Source organism: Procambarus clarkii, chromosome 89 (genome assembly GCF_040958095.1).
Source record: "Procambarus clarkii isolate CNS0578487 chromosome 89, FALCON_Pclarkii_2.0, whole genome shotgun sequence".
Taxonomy (NCBI): Eukaryota; Metazoa; Arthropoda; class Malacostraca; order Decapoda; family Cambaridae; genus Procambarus; species Procambarus clarkii.
The window spans coordinates 11,612,185-11,635,113 of record NC_091238.1 but is presented as its reverse complement, the minus strand read 5'-3'; the positions used below and the strand labels follow the sequence as shown (position 1 = coordinate 11,635,113).

The following is a 22,929-nucleotide window of genomic DNA, read 5'->3' as shown; positions in this document are numbered from 1 at the left end:
TATATACATCGAATTTAATTAATCTCAGGTCATACACTATACACTAGCCCAGGGATACGATGCAATAGACCAACACCAACAACACCTCGTGAACCAGCGCACATCACCATACACTGACTGACACATCAAATATTGTTACATGTGAATGATAGAAAACGTACCTTCAGACAGTTAACACTTCTCTAGCTAAAATAATAGTCAGAATTGGTACATAATTTTTACTGGGAAATATGTTTTAATATTTCATACCTAACTTTTGACACAAACTATGTGACCCTTCCTATAGTTTATGGTAGATGTATAAATGCTCATATACGCATGTAAGTTAATACAAAATAAATACAATTCCATTGGAGTCCATTATCAAACGAGAATGAGACTTTAGTCTCCGTGTTCATGGCTGGAAAACATCGTCAACATGTTCCAGTGATGTTCCATACTCATCACCGCTCATCCCCTGCACATCCACTTCTAGCTACGGACCTCTTCACTGATCATCATCGCTACTTGCTTCTTCCACGGTGCAGGTAAGCAGCCAGCCTCTAAACACTGGCTAAATGCTGATTCATCAAGCCCTGTTTATGAATTTAAAATATTTTATACTAAAAACTCACGACTGATTACGGTCGATTTTTTCTCAAATTGGCCACGTCTGTGGTAGAAAATAATAATAATAATAATAATAAAAATGCTTCGCTTAAATCCTGTGTTCGAATCTCGCCATTTAGATTTTAGATACACCAGTTCGAAGAGCAACTCAGTAAATGCTTTACCCACGAACTGCAACTAATTGCCAACAGGACCAAAACACCTAAACTTACAAAGGAAAACAAATATGCACAATATGCTAATATGTGATAATATTAATTTATATTAAAAAAAATCCAATTTTGAATGCAAAGTACGTGAAAACTGATCGGTTAATCGCCGGATAGACGAGTATTGTCTGAGGACCGGTTACTTTGAGGACAATAGTAGCCTGACCGAACACATACTGCGATGTATCAAGGTAAGAAACGTGTTCACTAATGCGTCATACTTTTGTTTACTTAATCTTGTCTACGTGACAAGGAGTTATGAATAGTTTCACAAGACACTACAAAACCTCTTTCAGCAGGAGACGGTGTACAGGGTGTCCACATGAGACTTCTGTGAAGCTTCGAATCACATTGTTTATACAGTCAACACAAGTCAACTAATATTTCAATCAAAACTAAACCTTTATAAGTAACACATTTTGTATTAAATTTTTGTTTTTAAATTAAAATGAGCTACGTTTCCTCAGTTTTATGCATAAATAATGTTACGGTGTTGAAAGAGGTTTGGACGACGAATTGAAGCCTGGTAGTGTGGAGCGGCTGGTGTTATAACCGAGCGAGCTCCCTCAACACACACAAGGTTGCACTAGTGGTTAACATCACCTGGAAAACAACTCCGAATTATAACAAATAACAAAGAACTTCAAGTTGGAGGACCGTTGTAAAGTGCTCTTGAACTAGAGTGTAATAAATATTTGTTGTACAAATATATATATTACGCATAATATAATTAAGAACTAAGAACAAAAACATTACGTCGTTATAAAACAACCAAAGAAATTGTTTTAGTTTAATATTTAAAAATACATGGAAATTAACTTTGGAACATTTACTATATAAAATATATGTATATCACAAAGATGTAGAAACATCATTAACGAGTACGTAACTACCTGACAGAGTTGGCAGTCATTCATAAAATGAATTCGCATCAAAGCCTATCAATAGCACGATGGTTATCAAAGCCTTGACACGATATTAAGTATACTTTAGTCCTGAAAATAGTCCAGGATTACAGTAAACATTTAATGTACATATACTGAGAAATAGGACATACACATCTCTCCGACGACACATTATAATTGACCTTAACTTTGGTCACAGGGAGCTATGGGGAGGGTCAGGCGGGGGGCGGCAGAGACGGACACCAGTACCCGTCGCACCTGCGAGGGGGACGCACGTGTTGTTTGACCAGGAGTGGCCTCTTGTCTCGTGCGTTTAGCTTCCTTCAAGACTGCCGTTGAGTGTTTTGCTTCGTCCCAAACTCCCGCTATGGGCATTCCATTTGATTTACACCGGTGACAGCGTTCACCGAGGGACTATGAACCTTGCCTGTAAGTACCGTTTTCAATGTATTAGTATTTGTATTACTTGATTTCAAGCACCTTTCTTGGCATTTAAGAAACGTGAGTCAAGCACCCGGTGAAAGACGGTTACCCTTACAATCTCTTGATAAAGTAAGAAGTTTACATTCTGTTAATAGGGACGGACTAGAAAGTTACCTCATTATGGGGATATTAAATAGATGGTGAAATTGAACCATAGGCTTTTTAAATACAATTAATTATACGAAATTTAAAATTGTCTTTATGAAAAATGCATAATTTTTAGTGAACTAAGCAGGTACTTCGTCATTGTTTAGGTTCTGTGCAGAAAATTCCTCGATTTCCTTATTTTTAATTTAGCTTCTTAGCCTCGTGATTGAGTGCGGATAAGTTCTGAAACAAACGCTTGCTTGCCGTACCGCTCCCTTCTCTCTCTCCGACAAACACCAAATTAGTTTTCTTTGCTTTCCCGGAAGCGTTGAGCCTAACCTTAATCTAAGCAGAAGTGTAGATAGAGAAAGTTTCTCTACACGTCTCTATAGAGGGAAGCTTCTGGCTAGGCAAGCCTAGCCAGAAGCGTCCGAGCCTAACCTAGCCTTACTTATCGAGACCGATGTTCGTAGAATGAAAATCAAGTTCGAACATAGTGAAAATCGGTGTCCTCTGAGGCACTAATACTTTTTCTCTCATATCATGGTAAAAAGTATGAAAATTATCTTGGTAGAAGACATTAAAAAATTACTACCAATATCAATAGTCTTCTTTTTCGCAACAAAATAAGTGTTCAGCTGTGATCAATTCCGGATAATTGGGCATGGTAAAAATTATGAGCTGAAACGTAAAGCAGGATGCAAGACGAAATCAAATAGTTAAACTAAAAGAACGTGTAAAGGATTTAGGAACAATGATGTTGAATGACGTAGCGTTTAGTGAGCATAAAGCAAATATATCACCAGCCAGAGTTGAACACCACAATGTTCATACTATTTACTTAATTTGTGCTACTAGCTTCTTCTTTCAAAGCAGGAGACGATTCCGAAATAGAAGGAATTCAGAGGATATGTACGGCACGCATAGACACGATAAAGCACCTAAATTGAGACCATCTTATGGCTCTTAAAATGTATTTGTCTAGAAATTAAACGAGAGTTATCACATATATAAATGAAAGATATATTTATTATTATTATTTTCTACCACAGACGTGGCCACACCTTTACAATGCTCATCAGCATTTATACATTTTCTTGGATCTTCCATGGACAGGGTTAGAAAGATATTGGAAGGCCCAGATCTCAAATATGCACAACAAAATAAGGTACTGGAAGGAAAGATATAGTAGGATATGTAAAATGAAGTGAAGATTAGAGGTGCCGCAGGTACATAGAACATTGCACAGCATATGTGAACGGTTCTTTACCCCTCCCACAAAATATAGGAAATAGTGTCGGAACAAAAGTAAACATGTTCAAGACACAACTGGTCAAGTTCCTACAGGAAGTGTGTGACCAACCGGGTTGTAAAGGATATGTGGGCCTGCGGGCCGCTCGAAGAATACTTTTTTGTTTTAATTATCCCAAGACAAGCCTGGCCTCAGGCTGGGCTTATGTAGTAGAACTCCTAGAATCAACAGTAAATAAACTGCAGATAAATCACGATGGGTTCTCCTACCAGGAGAGAGAATACAATTAACACAATATAGCCAATATAAGACGTGCACAAAATATTTGCTATAGTTAACACCCTCGTTTGAGGTAGATATTTAGATGTGAGGATTTACGAAATCAAGAAAAGTACGAGTGTCTTGTGGATAACATGGCAACAACGTTATATCAGATATCTAGGAGGACATTTTCTGGCAGGGTCAGCCACAATTGATGAAAAGAAGCCATGTAATTGTTTCATGAGTTTACAACTACAAACTATAGTAATACTTCTGACAACTAGGGCGAAATCATATCTATTTGTGATAGCACCAATCTCTCACGAAGTCGGTGTCATATCTACAGCCTTCCGAAATAGTGCAGTTCTTATGGCCATGTTGGTAGAGTGATGGGCGTGTATCCTGTAACCTCTTGGACCAAGATTCACGAAGCAGTTACGCAAGCACTTACGAATGTGCACATCTTTCCTCCATCTTTGACGGCTTTGATTACATTTATTAAACAGTTTACAAGCATGAAAACTTTCCAATCAACTGTTGTCATAAACAGCCTCCTGGTGCTTTGGAGTTCACTAACTGTTTAATAATTGTTAACAAATCCGCCAAAGATTGAGAAAAAGATGTACAGGTTCGTAAGTGCTTGAGTAACTGCTTCGTGAATCTGGTCCTTGGTCAGGATTCCTAATTGACGATATTTTGTCTTAAATGACAAATTGTTTATTAAAGAGTTCCAAATCAAAGAAATCATGCTATAGATTTTAGCTGGACAGTGTTGAAACCGACATAAATATGAATGCCGTAAAGACTGATTTATGATTATTAGGAACATACAAAATTATTATGAACCATTAAAAAATAAATAATGTACGTAATAAGGCATAAAATAATATTTTAGCGGTAGCCTTAACCCGGCGGCGCTTAATCAGATCCTCCGCCCGCCTTTTCCAAATAATTCTTTTCTAGATGAATTTTAAACTGAAGTAATTGTGTCTTGGCATTAACTGGGATTCATATAAGTGTTTGTAATAAGACCTGGAATGTTACTCGTTAGTTTTCTCATGGTCTACTAAATGTCCACTGTAATCTTGTCTTGATTTTTTATAAATAAATTATTTTATTAATGCATTATATAATATATGTATATATTATAATATGTAATATTAATATATAATATATCATTAAAATATATTATGAATTAACAGTAATAATGTTAATAAAAAGCAACATTATGTTGCTTTATTAACAATATATTCAAGTTATCCATTCAAAGAAATATTTACGTTTTTCTCTTTTCACAATTCACAATAGAAAATCTTATTTGAGGCCAAACAAAAATATTTGTTTCGCATGCCAAATATAATAATAATTATCACAATAATATAGTAATTAAACCATCAGATCTTTTTATGGTAATTGGGTAAAATTAATAAAATAGAGGACGTACAAGGTTCAGTACCATGCGTCTTTACGGCTAATAAAACCACACATGCACTTTATTTATTTAATAAAATAGAGGCATTTCAAAGATCGGTACCATAAGTCTTACGAAAATGTCAAACATTATAAATTAGTATTCCTACGCAATACAAAAATAATAATTATATTAAAATATGCATTAATCTATCAGTAAATAGTAATTTTATATATAAGCACAAGCTGACAGATCCTGTCTACTCACACATAAGTATTGTTGATTTTTTTTTTTTACCAGGAATTGAAAATGTAGCCGCAGAGTTTCCTATATAACTTGCCAGTTGAAAATACCCTTCAGAGTTTGCTGTGTGCCAATTTTTCCATATAATGTTAATTTAATAGTTCTGTTTACATAACTACTCCGGATTTGAAGACTTAGAATTTACTATACAGCTGTAATCTGGTGCGTAAAGACTATGGTGTTGAGAAGAATCTTAAAGAGAACGCATTCTCACAATCGACTTGAGAATGGTCCAGGACGGACCGAAACGTCGTCGTCCCTTCACATTCTAGTGTGTGGTCTGGTCATCAATCTTAAATAGATCACAGCATCAGTGATAGACGAACAGTGATGTGTACACCTTCAAGTGTACCGCGCTTTTCGACCTATGTACAGTAAGAGTTTAGCCTAGGACAGCGTTCAGGATTAAAGTATACTTGCTGGGTCAGTAAGGTATTGTGGCGGCCTTAATAACCCTCCAGAGGTTGATATAGGCCTTTATCCCGATACCAAACCAAACTACGTACCTTATAAACATTAGCTATACACAGAGGTATATCCCACTTGTTGGTGTATATACACTGTACACACTCTCATATACACTGAGAGTTTACTGCAGCTTTCAACCATAAACAAGGTTCAGGTCCAAGCTATACTTGCTAGCTATACTTGCTAGTGGGTCAGTAAGCTATTGTGGTAGCTTTAATAAACGTACAGAGGTTTACAGGCCATAAGCCTAACACCGAACTTCCTGGGTGGTCAAGCCTAAAGTCCTATACCCATAAATATAATACATCCCATTGGCACAGCATTGCAAAGCCCAACACCTTTGGAACACCTGGTTCTTCAGGTAACATACACCTCTTGACGCTGTTTAATGAAACATGTTACTGTTAAAGTTTCTTTGGCAACATAGCAGCCGGGTAGGGAAACATGCAACCGTGTTTGAACACAGTATCAAACTGGCACCGTAACTTAAGAATATGTGGAATGTATTCCATAATAAGAATAGGGACTATTTTGTGATATACATAGTTTCCTGACTACCTGATGTACATGGACTAGTATTAACATTAATACTGTAGTCTAGTGTACACTACACTACAGTACACTACATTAATACTGTAGTGTAGTGTACACTGTGTGTAGTGTAGTGTAGTATTAACATTGCTTGTTTAAAGCCAATGTCAGTGTATTTAGACGGCTATTTAGTTAATTTTGTGTTCTGCATGAAACAAGAACTTTACAATTAAAGATATTTCACCACATATCTTTGAACAAAATGGGAATTTATCCAAATGACTTTATCTTTACCCTGCCTTCCAAAAATGCAGAGCGTGTGGATTCCCTAATATCCTTGGTTTATGAGTTCCTGAGTAGCGGCCCAAGCTGGAGACTTGGGAGGTTTTCGGGTAAAATAGTAACCGTGCCAGAAACTGTAAATAGTTTCACTGCATCGTGAGACACTGGTGTTGACACAGGTGCTTCGTGTGTGTGTGTGTGTGTGTGTGAGGTGCGTTAGTGTATATGGCGGACTCTACACGTTCTTCGTGTTCCTGGAAACATTGCTGCCTCGTTAGTTTGTACTGTAGCTACTGCTGTATCTTGGATCGTCTTGAATTCCTGAAGTATTATCGCTGACCTTACTCTGTTGTCCGCTGTAGCCGCTGCCACCGCCGTTGCTCTGTTGTCCACTGTAGCCGCTGCCACCGCCGTTGCTCTGTTGTCCGCTGTAACCGCTGCCTCCGCCGTTGCTCTGTTGTCCACTGTAACCGCTGCCACCGCCGTTGCTCTGTTGTCCACTGTAACCGCTGCCACCGCCGTTGCTCTGTTGTCCGCTGTAACCGCTGCCACCGCCGTTGCTCTGTTGTCCGCTGTAACCGCTGCCACCGCCGTTGCTCTGTTGTCCGCTGCCACCGCCGTTGCTCTGTTCGCTGTAACCGCTGCCACCGCCGTTGCTCTGTTGTCCGCTGTAACCGCTGCCACCGCCGTTGCTCTGTTGTCCGCTGTAACCGCTGCCACCGCCGTTGCTCTGTTGTCCGCTGTAACCGCTGCCACCGCCGTTGCTCTGTTCTCGGCCATAACCGCTCCCGTCACCGTTGTTCTGTTGCCGGCCATATCCGTTGCCACCGTTGGCGTTACCTTTTGGGTATTGGGCCTCTCCTTCATACCTGGAAGAAACATTCCATAGACAAATAAAAAGATTAATACTTTTGTTAATTTTCAGAATGGGTATAATCCTAACCTTACTGGAAGTTGGCAAACACAGAACATAGACCTTACAGAGTAACGTTCATTGTACTAGGCCTACTGGCCGTGTGAGGAAGGTACACGCTAGAAGAGCTTCTGGCCCATGTGCGGGCCAGGCCAGGCCAGTAGGCCTACTGGCCCATGTAGGGGAGGTACAGTTGTTTTCAGTCGTGTATACTTCTGTACTATTTTTAGCCCTAGGAAATTATTGACTTCACTGACGATTCTTACTAACCTTCCCCCTCGTCTGCGAATCTGGTGTCGATCTAATGGTTTCACATACCAGTATCCCTTTTACATAAAATTTATATTTTTTTAATATATTTCGATTTCCATGTTGATAATTCGGAAACTTTGTATATTTTCCCCGTTGTTAATACTTCTGATTTTTCAGTAATATATTCTGGCGGTTTCTGGTTTTCGAAGGCGCTGTAACGACAGTGTTCTTAACCTGTCGTCGTAAGTAAGATTCTCAATGATATCTTGAGTTATCTTGAGATGATTTCGGGGCTTTTTATAGTGTCCCCGCGGCCCGGTCTTCGACCAGGCCTCCACCCCCAGGAAGCAGCCCGTGACAGCTGACTAACACCCAGGTACCTATTTTACTGCTAGGTAACAGGGGCATAGGGTGAAAGAAACTCTGCCCATTGTTTCTCGCCGGCGCCTGGGATCGAACCCAAGACCACAGGATCACAAGCCCAGGTTTATACCAAAAGTTAATTTCTATTTTAATAATGAGAATATACATCCGTTTTGTAGTATGGATACCTAACCTGTACCGCGTTTTAGATGAGGTGACACTAGTACAAAAATGGTCTACAAAGACCTTTCGAATTCATAAAACGCAATATTTCCGTATCTTTTGTAAATGTTAGCCTATAAATTGCCATCCACACTTCCGTGGAAATTCAGGGCTATTCATGCCCGTGCCACCTCTTGGGTGGCTTAATCTTCATCAATCAATCAATCCGTTGACATAAACATTCCATCCACCAGGACTGTGTAGGTCTCGGAACCGCGGACCAAGAAACCCAAACAGTCTTGGCTTCGCTTGTTTATGCAAAAATCGCGTTTTCTGATGTTAGTGATTCAGTATTCACACTTTATAATTATCTTAAACTGAACAATGTTGAAAACCTTGCGTAGGGTAAGATGGGTCGTAGTATTATTTGTACAGTTCGTCATGTAGAGGTTCAAGTTCAAGTATGTTTATTGAGATAAGAAAGAAATACATCTCAAAGGGATAGAGTACCTTAGGCTATTTCTACCCCCCAGGGTAGAGGTTCTGACGCTCGACGCAGGAAAGGAATACAGATGTTCTTACACTCACCTGACGTTAGCCACATAGCCGTTGTGATGATCGGCGGTGTAGGTGACAATCTGGAGGCGTCCGTCTGGCAGCTGGACCCTGTACTCGCCCGTGACCACGTCACCGTCCGAGGACTCCTTCTGCGAGAAGTCTACTCCAGAGTACCTGTCGTTGACAGCGTAGTCGAACCCGTACGGCATCCCCTGAAACACTTCATTAGTCAGCTTGATTAATTATATCAGAGGCGAGATGAAACAGACGATATACATCTATCAAATGAGAGAGGCAGAGCCAGAGAGAGGGCAGAAAAACTATATATTTACGCTGTAATATCGTCGAAGCGTTACTCTACCAATGTGCTTTCGGGGTGAGCGCCCTGGGGCCACACTGAATTAAACTAATGCTGGTTTATGGGGTGAAATGGTTTCTAGAAATGGTTAGCACCATACTAATAATAATAATGCCTTAAGTCAATTTAACATTGTGGTAATGGATGTCATCGATAGGTCATTAGAATGTCGGTTAAATCTCCTCCACTTATTCCTTGATGGCTATACATTTTGTTCAATTTACTTAAAGCATATAGTTACTGATTAATAAATATAAATTAGTAGTTTTACTGTGTCAGTTAATACCTTCATGTGTTCTCCATTACCGTAGACCCCTCCGTTGTTCTGTTGACCTCCGTAACCTGTATTTTGATTCTGTTGTGGAGGCGTATACTCCTGCGATGGTTTCTGTTGGGTTTGTTTGGGAGATGAATATGATTGAGAAGGTTTCTGTGGTGTTCCATAGCTCCGTGGAGGCTTCTGCAGCTGTTGCCGAGGTGGTCCATAGTTCTGTGAGGGTTTCTGTGCTGGACCGGAAGATTGTGAGGGCGTCTGTAGGTTTTGTTGCGGGGTTCTGTAACCCTGGGAAGATGCTTGTGGTTGTGGGCCCACATAACCTTGAGAAGGCACCTGAAGCTCTCGTTGTTTAGCTCCGTAAGACTGTGACGGCTGCTGGGGTGCTCCGTAAGACTGTGACGGTTGTTGGGGTGCTCCGTAAGACTGTGACGGCTGCTGGGGTCTTCCGAAAGACTGTGACGATTGCTGGGGTGCTCCGTAAGACTGTGACGGTTGCTGGGGTGCTCCGTAAGATTGTGACGGTTGCTGGGGTGCTCCGTAAGACTGTGACGGCTGCTTTGGTGCTCCGAAAGACTGTGACGATTGCTGGGGTGCTCCGTAAGACTGTGACGGCTGCTGGGGTGCTCCGTAAGACTGTGACGGCTGCTGGGGTGCTCCGGAAGACTGTGGCGATTGCTGGGGTGCTCCGAAAGACTGTGACGATTGCTGGGGTGCTCCGTAAGACTGTGACGGCTGCTTTGGTGCTCCGTAAGACTGTGACGGCTGCTGGGGTGTTCCGAAAGACTGTGACGGCTGCTGGGGTGTTCCGAAAGACTGTGACGATTGCTGGGGTGCTCCGAAAGACTGTGACGGCTGCTGGGGTGCTCCGTAAGACTGTGATGGCTGCTTAGGTGCTCCGTAAGACTGTGACGGCTGCTGGGGTGCTCCGTAAGACTTTCGAGGCTCCAGCCGTGTTCCGAAAGTTTGCGAGGGCTGTTGTGGCGCTCCTAAGGTCTGAAGGGGCGCTTCGTAATTCTGATTGATAAGAGAGAGAGAGATAAATATTATTAACGATACATATATATTACTACTTTAAATATACTTTAGTACTAACTAGGCGGTTTGAGGGGCTCGTTTTGAATAAACGCAAAAATAGTGCAACTGATTTGCTTAGCCTTAAATCGACGAAAACAAGCAAGCTGCCTATAGCCTATTGAAGTTGATGCACGGAAAATTCCAGTATTACTGTGTTTTACTCTATACTAATACGTCGCGCGTTGCCAACCGGTAAAGTCGGTTAAAAAAAATGTGGCCAGCGTATTGGGCGAGAGGACGGGTTCAAATTCAAATAAGTTTATTGAGGTATAAACATTCACAAAGGGATGAGGTAGCTCAAGCTATTCTCACTCCGTATGAGGACGGGTTGGAAGGGTGAAGTTGGGGGTCATTCCGAGCATATTAATTAACAGTATAGGAGGCTCTCGACGGCTCCTTGGTGAAAATATTGGCGAGCCACCAAGAGGATATTGGCGAGCCACCAAGAGGATATTGGCGAGCCACCAAGAGGATATTGGCGAGCCACCAAGAGGATATTGGCGAGCCACCAAGAAACTGTTGGATGTAAACAGCGTCACCCTAATAAAGAAGGTCATAAATTGCAGGAAAGTCAATACTGAACTAGTCACAAGCAAGTTAGTACAGCTATACAGATAACATTTTTATCTGCATCTAATTATGAATCTTTTGGCGAAAACTCAAAATAATTAGCGGAATGGTGAATATTGCGTTATGGTGCCGTAAGGGTACGTATCAGTTGACAAGTTACTCACCTGATTACCGCCGGACGACTGGGGGGCTCCATATGTATGGGAAGGAGTCTGTGTCTTTTGGGGTGTACCATAGGTCTGACTTACTGTCTGGGTCTGTGTGCCTGTCTGGGGTGGCCCATATGTCTGACTAATCGATTGTGGGATCTGAGTGTGCGAAGGGGCGCCGTAGATCTGGCTAGCCGGAGATGGGGTCTGAGGCAAATCATAAGACTGACTGGGAGGGCTCAGGGCGTCATCTCCAGCACGGAAGGTGCTCGAGCTGTATGAGCTGGATGGCGCCTCCGCCGAGCCTGACCCACGGGTACCCTGCCGGTGGGTCCCAGAGGAGGAACCCTGCTGGGGAAGTCCGTAGTTCTGTGACGGCGTCTGTGAATTGTGTCCAGGTCTGTTGCCACTGCTGTGCCTTCCATCATGTTGTCCTCCGCTGGGAAGTTTGTCCCCTTGGACTACCGACGTCGCCGTCAGCGCCGTCAGCAGGAGGATGTGTAGGCACTGAAAGTTAGATCAAATGTTATTTTTGTTTACGAAACAGAGTAAGGAGTGAAACTCTTAGGATCCTACATCTTAGGCATTTTTTATTTTATATAATTTATCATATAGCGTTGTAAACCTAAGGTGAATCAGGCTCATGATTCATCAGGTACTTTAGTGTACACGTAAGAGTTTCTTAGCGAGGTCATGGCGGCGTAGTCTGTTTATTAAATTGAATGTCAGCTTCATTCTATTTTAATAAAAATGCACAAATGATTATTCGTACAAGGTACATCTTAATAAAAGCGGTTATACTCTAGCGCTCAGGTGTATCTCGCACTGTATCCAACGAATTAGTTATAATACCAAAATTTTGTTCTTATATCAACAGTAAGCAGTTTGGTCAGCATATTTTGGCACAGATTACTTTAGTTAGCCCTACACGCAATAGAAGAAAACTGTAATTTTATGTAATACTTGCCCTTACAGAACACATTTTAGTTTTCTTTAAATAATGAAGGGCAAACCAAAGTAAAAATATTTTTTTGCATATTATAATAACTAGGCTTGTATCAAGGCTTGACTTGCCTCTGGATGCAACTCCACAGCAGTTGCCCAACTCCCGGATACCTATTTACTGCTAGGTGAACAGAGGCAGTAGTGACCGTCCTGGGGAATCGAACCCAGAAGCCCTAAGAATGAAGCCAACTGCACTTAAATTAATTTCTGGGATCAAGTATGAATCGAAATATAAGAAAACAATTACCAGGAAATAAATTAGGTGTATAAATATTGGTGTATTATTTTTAGTTAGTTATATATTAAATATGAATTTACTAACAAGGTTCCCCATGCAAGAACCATTGTGAAAGCTAAAATAACTTAGTTTCATATGAGCAAATAAAATAAATTTCTTTAATGTTTTAAACATAAATATCTCGATTAAAAGCTGTGATACATTATCAAATGTTAATCAGTTTTATCAATGAAACCGATTAAACCTAATTTAACACAGGTATTTCTGCCCGTTCAACAAAGGGCTTTTAAGACCGAGAGGAGGACCACCTGCGAACCTGTCCTCAGGCTAGGCTCGTCCAGGCGACAAAGTTGGTCTTTGCAAACTTTGTTATAACAAGAAAGCAACATTGATCCTATGTTGAATAATTGTTACTCTAGCATGTTGTGCCAGCTGGGATATTATTGCTGTTAAATACATTTGAGAACCATTGCTTGTGGTGGAACAGCAGACATTTTTCGTGGAGTGGAGATAGTATTAAGATGTTTATTGCTGGCACTAGAAACGCAGCCTTAAGTAATGCTTTGTGACTTAAGTGTAGTCTTCAGGGAAAACTCTATTCCAGCAGACTATAGTAAACCATTCATGAATGTAACTGATGGGGCAAGTACCGATGTCATAATTAACCGTGAAGCCTAGCGTAAGGTTTAGTGATGGGGTGAAGAAAGATTAAGAGCGTATCTTCAGTAAAGTTTTGAACACCATACGATAAAAGGGCTGTAATTGAATTCTCTGTAGTGAATACAGAGAAGGATGACTAAGGTTATTTCGGGCAGTAAGAACCTCCGCTTAAATGAAACATTAACCGCCATGGTGATAATTTCTAAGGAACAGCGGTTACCAGCACATGTTCCTGCTCTACTCGCCACTCTCGCTAGTTTCCCCAGATCTCCAGGTATTAAACGTAAACAACTTTTACTCTGGCGATGAAAGGTGGCCCTTCGCGACGAGGGCCACCTGCCTTTCGAGTATTGGTATACATTAATTTGATCATTCATTAAATATTGACAAGCATTATGACACTTGCTCTTTCACTCACTCGCTCCCTCATTCCCTCACTTGCTTCCTCATTTCCTCACTCTCTCCTTTCTAACTCTCCCGTTCTCTCCATCACTCCCTCCCCCTAGTGGAGCACTGAGAGACGCCTGGCTACACTGCAGTCATCGAGCGAGTGAGGAAAGCCTCGTCCCCCCACACTGGTCTTGAACAGTACTCCAACACTTTATACTTTCACCCATGCGGTACAGGAATACTGTACCTTTATACTCTCACATTTATACTCACAAGGGGTTGTCATAGCCAGGGGGTGGTAATGGGGGACGAGCTCCCATGACCTATAAAATGCTCTTATACGGCATGCGTCTCCAATAGCCTCTGACAACCAAGTCCAACTCCTGGCCTGCACGGGTGGCTTAGTCTTTAAGTCCGGCGGAACTGCTTTTACCGTCAGGAGAAGGGTCGAGGGCGTGCCTCTGGCGCCTTAAAACCAGCTGCTCCGGGTAGATGGGACTCGTTAGCCTGGGAAGGCAGCCCATCTCGGGGAAGGAAAACCTTGATTTTAAACCTCCGCTGCCTTGCGGCCATACCCCTTTTTTGGGAAGGCTTCAGGAGTCAACCTCGAGGAAAAATCCGGAGTTGGAGCCCCTAAGGCAGTTCGTTGTTGACGTCGACCTCGTTCTGGCAGCTCCTGCGACGTTGTTGGAACCATGTGTATTGGCATTTGCCTTTCTATTGGATAATTTCAGCAACGTGGAGAGGGGGACCTGCTGCATGGGTAACAACTTCTCCATATCTACCTACTCAGGCTTTGCGCCCTTTAAGGGCGCAACTCCATAGTCTTCCGAGACTGAAGGATGCCTACTACTATACTCTCACCTACACGGTACAGGTACACGGTACGTTTATACTCTCACCCATACGGTACAAAATTTTCCTTATAACTGGTGACTACCACCTCTATCATGTCAGCTGGCCTCGGAAGCACCAGGAAAATGATTGGCGGTGGAAGAACACCTGTTTCCCCCTCTGGTCCACCGGTCACTTTCCCCTCTCGTCTCTGCTGCATTTTCCAGTCTTTCATTTTCCTTCGACAACGGTGACAAACAAGTGTTTGTTATAATCGGTTGTTTTAATATCGAGTATTTGTTATATCGGGTGTTTGTAATATCTCGTGTTTTAACGAAGATGACCATCAATTGTCTGAGTTGAAGGATTAATTGTCAAGATAGATGCGGGGATTACTTGAGCCGCCTCGTATGGACCAATATGCTTTCAGCAGTAATCCTTATCTTAGGTTCTTAACTATTCATTTTGAGAATTGTGTTAAGAATTATTAATGTTGGTAATAAGTGTGTGTGTGTGTGTGAGTACTCGCCTAATTGTGCTTGTGGTGGGGGAGGGGTTAACTTCGGCTCTTTGGTCCCGTGTGTGTGTGTGTGTGTGTGTGTGTGTGTGTGTGTGTTTACTAGTTGTGTTTTTGCGGGGGTTGAGCTTTGCTCTTTCGGCCCGCCTCTCAACTGTCAATCAACTGTTTACTAACTACGTGTGTGTGTGTGTGATGAAAAGGCAGCTACGCGTGAGGAGCACATTGTGTTATTTTGTGAGTATTTAAAGTGACGGGAAGGTGTAGAGGCAGAGGAAGCTCTGGTAAAACCAACACAGGATCAATATTACATCAGCGTCGTTAATGGTTTAATGCTCTACGTGTTCTACACGACGGAGACTGCCTCACTCAGTACCCTGCAATTATCCTCTCCGTTGGGTCAAGAACGCCGCTGTAATAGTTACTAAAAGAAATTGGCTTGAGAGTTTTCACTCTATATTTAATTTAGTAGAAGAATATCAATGGCGTGCGTGTTTTGAACGGCGTAGGTCTTACTGGACGACTCCTGAAGATGCTGTGAAAAGTGGTGGCGCTAAGTCACCTAACCTTATCCCGGCTGATGCTCCTTATAGTGGCAGGCAGTGTTATGTCTGAGCTGTGTTGTTGTTGTTTTAGATTCAGCTTCTCTGAACAAAACGTTCCAAGTAGCACGGGCTATGGTGAGCCCGGAGTGGACTTACCTGGCACAGGAGCGGGGCTGTGACTTGTGTTTGATATATTATAGTTCCTTCAGGTACATGTCATCAGTGACCCACAACGCAGCGACGACAGCGTCACACGAGTCTTCATTTCGGCACACTTTCCAGCACCGTGGGACTTATTAGTATGCCAGAAGACGACTCTGGTCATTACGGAGATCACCTGCAGAACAACCATTACGGCCAAGCGTATCGTGACGGGGGGATGACGCCACGATAAAGGGGAACTCTGGTGTGTGTGTATATATACAGTGTTAGGTGTTCCCCGCTTACACTGACAGCTTTCTTTAATCGTGAATTATATTTAGGATTTGAGTATACTTGCTGGTTGGTCAGTAAATTAATGTGGTGGTCTTAATAACCCTCCTGAGGTTGATAGGCCTTAATAACCCTTCAGAAGTTGATAGGCCTTAATAACCCTTCAGAGGTTGATAGGCCTTAATAACCCTTCAGAGGTTCATAGGCCTTAATAACCCTTCAGAGGTTAATAGGCCTTAATAGCCCTCCAAATGTTGATAGGCTTTAATAACCCTTCAGAGGTTGATAAGCCTTAATAGCCCTCCAGGGGTTGATAGGCCTTAACCCTCCAGAGGTTAATAGGCCTTAATAGCCCTCCAAAGGTTGATAGGCCTTAATAGCCCTCCAGGGGTTGATAGACCTTAATAACCCTCCAGATGTTGATAGGCCTTAAGTCACTGCACCAACGGGGTAGTCGCGGCCTGAGTGTCTCCTGGGGCCTGTTAGAGGCGCTTATTGACTCGTTAGTTTATTTCCCAGTAGAGACATCGTCATTCACATACAACGGCTGATACATGTTCGCCCGTACTCCATGGGTTGGGTTCGAGATCAGTTCCACTACAGTGTAGTGGGTTACTGAACACTCAACCCCAGAAGGTGCTTGAAATAGATCATTTTATGAGCTCCAGTTATAATTACACAACATATAATTATTGTATTACATGGGAGACATCGAAGCTGAGTGGGAGGGTTGCAGGGAGCATGGGAGGGAACGGAGTGGGGGGGAGTGGGGACAGTATCACATGTATACAATCTGATAAAAAGCATTTGAGTTGAGTGAGGGGCGACACGTCCAGAAAGCCACACGGCGACAGCACTCACTACTGATAATTCTTAGCAGTATTACTTTTGGCGATTACTACGGAGGCAACAAAAGTGGAGAAGAGTCGTACAAGTATTTGCGACAGATCACCAAGGAATAAGGCCTGTATAAATTTGACAGAAGCATTTAAAATGATTAAAGGTAAATCATGTTATTAAATCAGCAGTGTTAGAGGCCATGAAGACAAAATAGGTAGTAAATTCGATCGTCATTTATAAGCTTCCAGGGCGAGAGGGAGACAGCAAAAAGAGCAGAGGAACAGAGATTGGAAAGAGAAGTTAAATTCTCAGCATAGTTCTCGTAAGTCAGGCAGCCAGTGAAGATAATTCTTGTAGGTTAGGGAGATTTCAGAAAGGACAGCACCGGCCAGTGAAGATGATCTTTCAGAAAAGTGCTCCTGTGAGATATACGTTGGCAAAGAAGCGGAAAATAAGATACATAGAGAAATGCCGCAGTGCATGCTTGTCAAGACATGTCAAAGGATGATATAGAAGAAGCCCCAACGCAGAACTGTCCACTCGGTGGAACGGGCGGATGTGACTAGAACAGAATATGTTCCCCATCTGGATTCGGTCGAAACCACCTGGAACTCCTAGAACCACCAGTGAACCACCAGAACTCCACAGAACTCCGATGGTTCTGTGCTGCTCCAGTTCTCGGATGTGCTGCTCCAGCACATCCGAGAAAAGTAGTGTCAGAGTTCATGACTACAGATGAATTAACAATAAAAGGTGGGGGGGGGGGGGACTTCAAGAAAAAGGTATGGGACTACAGTCACACAAAAGAAACTGACGAGCAAACTTGCAAACTTGAAAGTCTTCTCGAGAAGATTCCAAATAATAGGGAAGAAGTGGGTGTAGAGGGAGAGAGATGAACCTCTAAGAACTGCCCAAGTACAGAGAACATTGGAGCCTCGCTCCTGTGCCAGGTAAGTCCACTACGGGCTCACCATAGCCCGTGCTACTTGGAACCTGTTCCGAGTAGCTGAATCTATAACAACAACAACAGAGATTTTTTTTTAGATAACCACATGGCTTATACGAAGCAGGTCCTATTTAATCATCCTTACTCGTGTATAACCTATAGTTAAAATAATCCAGTATTCCCCATATCCCTGTACCATGAATTTGCACCTAATTTTAAGACCAATATTTGCTCGGTTCTTTGCTGAATCTAACCATGTAAAATTTTACATTTACTGTCTTATGTTGACATATTTTGTATTATTTCATATTTCTGTTTTTGACATATTTAGCACGTTATTAACACCTTTGTTATGATCTTTCAACCATTTGGATACATCAATCATGTCCTGTTTTACTTTTTGACTTTATCCAGTTTTAACAAATAAGTTTTCTCTATCTCTTCACACCGGAGGTTTATAACGTCTGTCATTAACTTTACCTTTTCTCTGTTCATTTTCTGAAATATTTATGAAAATTTTGTAGTTGCTCATAACTGAACCGCGTGATTTAAATGGCATCTAGTAGAACAAGGTATTTTGTTTAACATTTACACACTAATTTCTTGACATAAAACCCCTACTTAACACAACTTCTTGATATTTTTCAATCATAATATATCTGGGAAATAAGAAGGACTGGTTTCAAATCTGCACAATTTATAATTCCAAGCGAGACCAGAAAGGCATAACAGTAGGGGGGAAAATAGCCCTATTGGAAAGCAAAGGTGCAATAGGTACTTTTAAGAGACAGTTCTATCAACACTAAGAGCCAATGACTTCTAAACTCCCTCCAAATATAAGGGACATGACTCCCTCCAAATGACTCCATTTGGACTCCCTCCAAATGACTAGGCGACCTCTAGATGTTCAGGAGGAAACGTGATAAAACCCCATCGCAGAGTACTTGATTAACCAGGCTGTGATTCTCACGTCATGCAGCGGCGTCCAACAGCCTGGGGGACTAGACCTTCGACTTGTAGGCCAGATCAGAGACCGGGCCGCGGATACACTGCTCCTAGACAGCAACTCACATGACCAATTGACTATCCAGTGTTGACATCATGGCTCCAGTGCTGGTGATGTTGATTTAAATTGTTGTTTTGAGCACATAAGAAACCAACCAACATGGCAAGTATGGCCAGACGAGCAACAAATTATATGACAATGCGAAATTATCAGTTAATGAACAAAAATGAAAGTTTGAGCAGTGAAGTGGCAGCTGTTAAAACTTTGGAGAAAGTGTAAAGTTGTCAGACGAACAACGCTCAGGCAGGGACTGAACAACGCTCAGGCAGGGACTGAACAACACAAACTTGAGCGGAATAGTGTACAGTTACTGGGCACAGATCCTTAACTGTAGCCACTGTTTAACTCAACAGTAAAATGAATACTTGGTTGTAAAAACGATTCTTCGTGGGGATCGTATTCCAGGGACCTGCCCGAAACGCTACGCGTACTAGCGGCTGTACAAGAATGTAACAACTCTTGTATATATCAATAAAAAAATAAAAGTAAAAAGTTAAGCGTAAACTTGGATAAACAGGTGCAAGAGACTGGAGCTGTACATAACTCTAAAAGTATAGGGTTTGTGAAGGTTGTCAGAGGGAGAAATTTGAAGAGACTGTACCCAACTTGTCCCACAAGCTATGGTAGATATCAGACACGTCACACAACATAACAATGATCACGAGAACGTGCTATGCCAGTGTGACTATGTAACGCCTGGAAGCGATATAGGGACAGAATAGCTGGTTATCTTGAGATGATTTCGGGGCTTAGCGTCCCCGCGGTCCGGTCCTCGATCAGGCCTCCCTTTTTTGTTACACACCCCCAGGAAGCAGCCCGTAGCAGCTGTCTAACTCCCAATTACCTATTTACTGCTAGGTCAACAGGGGAATCAGGCTGAAAGAAACTCTGCCCATTTGTTTCCAATCAACTACATTGGAAAAACCTAAGAGAGAATTGCCCGTTTACACCACACACCTCTACTTACTCCATTCGACCCACGAAAAGGCGATTACTCAGCCCCCTTGACAGAGTAGAACACTTCACTTCTCTTCACTCGTGCCTGGCCGGAGTTCTGCTCTGCCCATTATTATGCTAAGATGTATTGTAGCGAAACACGACCTTTAGCGACACGTGTCAAGTCCAGAACAAATATAAAAATGAGCTTTTGGAGAGAGAATGTTCCAACATCTCACCCAAATGATAAAGAACCTTAAGAAATAAGCTGTTTGAGTTGTAAACTGGAGCACTATTGTTGGTGTAAACTCGAGCACTGGGGGGGGGGGAGATGTGTAAACTGTAGCAGTGTGTTGGTATGTAAATTGGAGCACTGTTAGGTAAATGTAAACTGGAGCATGGTGTGAATTGGTTGCACTGGGGGGGGGGGGGTGTAAACTGGATCACTGTGGGGGCTGTAAACCTGGAGTTGGGTGATGCTCGCTTATTTTGGGGATACCTAAGGTGGGGGGGGAGGAGCTGTGAGGAATACCGAGAGGTCTGTTTACCTAGACGAACGACTGACCTTCCCCCTAGCATGCGACCCACAACAGTCCCCTTACCTTGCCTTGCTAGGTGCCGAGGTATCTGGTGTAAGGAAACGTGCCCAAACGTCTCGGTATATGCGAGAATTGAGCCTGAGCCGAATGGGTCCCCTTACTCTGCTAACAGTACCCTTCCCCCAGCAGGTGACCTGGGATGTGGCTCCTACCCCCAGCAGATGACTTAGGAGCTGCCTATTTCCCCAGCAGATAACCTAGGGGCTCCCAATTCCCCCAGCAGATAACCTAGGGGCTCCCTATTCCCCAGCAGATAACCTAGGGGCTCCCAATTCCCCCAGCAGATAACCTAGGGGCTCCCAATTCCCCCAGCAGATAACCTAGGGGCTCCCTATTCCCCCAGCAGATAACCTAGGGGCTCCCTATTCCCCCAGCAGATAACCTAGGGGCTCCCTATTCCCCCAGCAGATAACCTAGGGGCTCCCTATTCCCCCAGCAGATAACCTAGGGGCTCCCTATTCCCCCAGCAGATAAGCTAGGAGCTTTATATATCTTCCCCTCCTCCCCCCCTTATGTATAAACAACTCCAGACATGCTTACAAAACAGAAATACACCAAATCCCACAAAAGGAAAGAAACACATCGGCGGATGAAACGCATCTGTGACCCGTGAAGACATTTCTGACCTAACACCTCCTTATGGTAACCATACCTTGGTCCGCATGACTGTAAACACACACGCGGGGGCTGGAGACATGGGGGGTACGAACAGCCACCACCTGCAGGACGGCTCCAGTGGCACTGAGCTCCAACGCCAGCCCGCGGCTCTTATATAGCTTCCCGACGGCCCTCGGTGGTGGTGGTGGTGGGGGGGGGGGTGAAGACGACATTCAATGGATGCTTCTCGGGTGATACAATTTCACCCATTATGCTTCATTGCCTCCCTCTTATCTCTCCCATTCCGTCCTCCTCTTCTGCGCGCCCGCCTACCATTTTGAAGTGGGTGCCACTATTGGGCTTTAGCTCCCACTTAATAGGACTAATAGAATCGACCCCGACCCGCCTATGTCCATACTGCACCCCAGACCTCTCACCCTGCAAAGTTGGGTGAGGCTAGCCCCGAGCATCTGGCCTCCAACCTCGGACAGACAAACACTGTTGCACTGATGAAGGCAGCCGTAGTGATGAATAACACGCTAACGAAGATGTTATACACGTTTAGACAGTCAACAGACCTAACAAAATATTCATATCTAGTCATTGGTGTTTGTGAAGGCATACGTGTAGAGTGCACTAGCTCAGCTGGCCCTTATAAACGAAGCCAAGCTGTAATAAACGGCTGGTGGCATTATAGAATTCAATTTCTTTATTATGTACCCCATACCCATCCCGTGGGCGCTGGTGTAATGGGTTTATAGAAGCCAAACATTTCGATAAATTGCTATGGAACTTGAAGGCACCCGAGTGGAATTCACAACATATTAGTGTATGATTGTACTGCTCTACAACAGTAAAATATATATTTTTAAACGTCCGAAGTGTTAATCGAGTTTTATTAAGCTTGTAGATTACTGGAATATTTACGATATATAAGTTGTGATACTTTTCAATCTTTTTAACTTTCAAAGTTTACGATCTGAAACGTGTGTAATTACCTAAGTATAGTTACAGGATGAGAGCTACCGTCGTGGTGTCCCGTCTTCCCAGTACTCTTTGTCGTATAACGCTTTGAAAGTGTGTGTGTGTGTGTGTGTGTGTGTGTGTGTGTGTGTGTGTGTGTGTGTGTGTGTGTGTGTGTGTGTGTGTGTGTGTGTGTGTAATTGTTGGCAAATTTAGTTACAGTAATACAGCTTTGTTGACTGTATCTTTACTAAATCGTATATATATGTTGTTTCCAGGTGTGTTGACATGGCTTTTGTGTTTGAAGCCCATCCCAAACATCCACAATTCTATTTGTGATGAAATGTTTAACATTGTCTTCCTTTCTGTTTTTTTTATTAATATGGGGTATAATGACCTTTTTTTACCTGCAGTAAATTTTCAATAAATATTTACTAAAATCCTTTCGAAATGTTTTGTAATTTGGCTCTAATGTCGTCTAGTTTTATCATTCCCTGTTATTTTAGTATGCGTAGGTGTGGGCTCCATGTCTCACACACACACACACACACACACACACACACACACACACACACACACACACACACACACACACACACACACACACATACACCAAAAGAAGCATGATAAAGCGGTTTCCTTTAAGAGACACAAAAGACCTTGATTGGCACGACACCTTGTCCCACTAATGAGTCACGGTCGTGAGTGGCACTGACGCTGGCACTGGTTGACGCTGGCACTGGTTGACGTTGGCACTGGTTGACGCTGGCACTGGTTGACGCTAGTACTGGTTGACACTGGCATTTGTTGACGCTGGCACTGGTTGACGCTGGCACTGGTGGACTCTGGCACTGGTTGACGTTGGCACTGGTTGACGCTGGCAC

The 22,929-nt window shown here is 42.8% G+C and overlaps 1 protein-coding gene and 1 long non-coding RNA gene across 2 annotated transcripts in view; one reads left to right on the top strand and one right to left on the bottom strand.

The window, feature by feature from the left end:
• The first annotated feature begins 690 nt into the window (after nt 1-690).
• Nucleotides 691-22,929, top strand: part of LOC138359161 (uncharacterized) — a 42,946-nt gene continuing 20,707 nt past the window's right edge. Inside the window, exon 1 of the long non-coding RNA XR_011225812.1 lies at nt 691-2,152. This is a non-coding gene — a long non-coding RNA (uncharacterized lncRNA). The remainder of the gene's footprint in view (nt 2,153-22,929) is intronic.
• Nucleotides 5,301-21,234, bottom strand: LOC123773388 (pro-resilin). Its single transcript, XM_045767107.2, has 5 exons — nt 21,138-21,234; nt 11,493-11,984; nt 9,694-10,698; nt 9,080-9,261; nt 5,301-7,670 (listed from the first exon to the last, which is right to left on the bottom strand). Exons 1-5 carry the CDS (start codon nt 21,180-21,182, stop codon nt 7,076-7,078), a joined length of 2,319 nt encoding a protein of 772 aa, XP_045623063.2. The 5' UTR covers nt 21,183-21,234; the 3' UTR covers nt 5,301-7,075.

Excerpts from the sequence above, each read along its gene's own strand:
- LOC123773388 (XM_045767107.2), bottom strand. The coding sequence starts at position 21,182 with ATGTCTCCAGCCCCCGCGTGTGTGTTTACAGTCATGCGGACCAAG. Across the intron at positions 11,985-21,137 it reads TTACAGTCATGCGGACCAAG|TGCCTACACATCCTCCTGCT; the intron begins GTATGGTTACCA and ends TCTAACTTTCAG. Across the intron at positions 7,671-9,079 it reads GGCTATGTGGCTAACGTCAG|GTATGAAGGAGAGGCCCAAT; the intron begins GTGAGTGTAAGA and ends TGTTTCTTCCAG.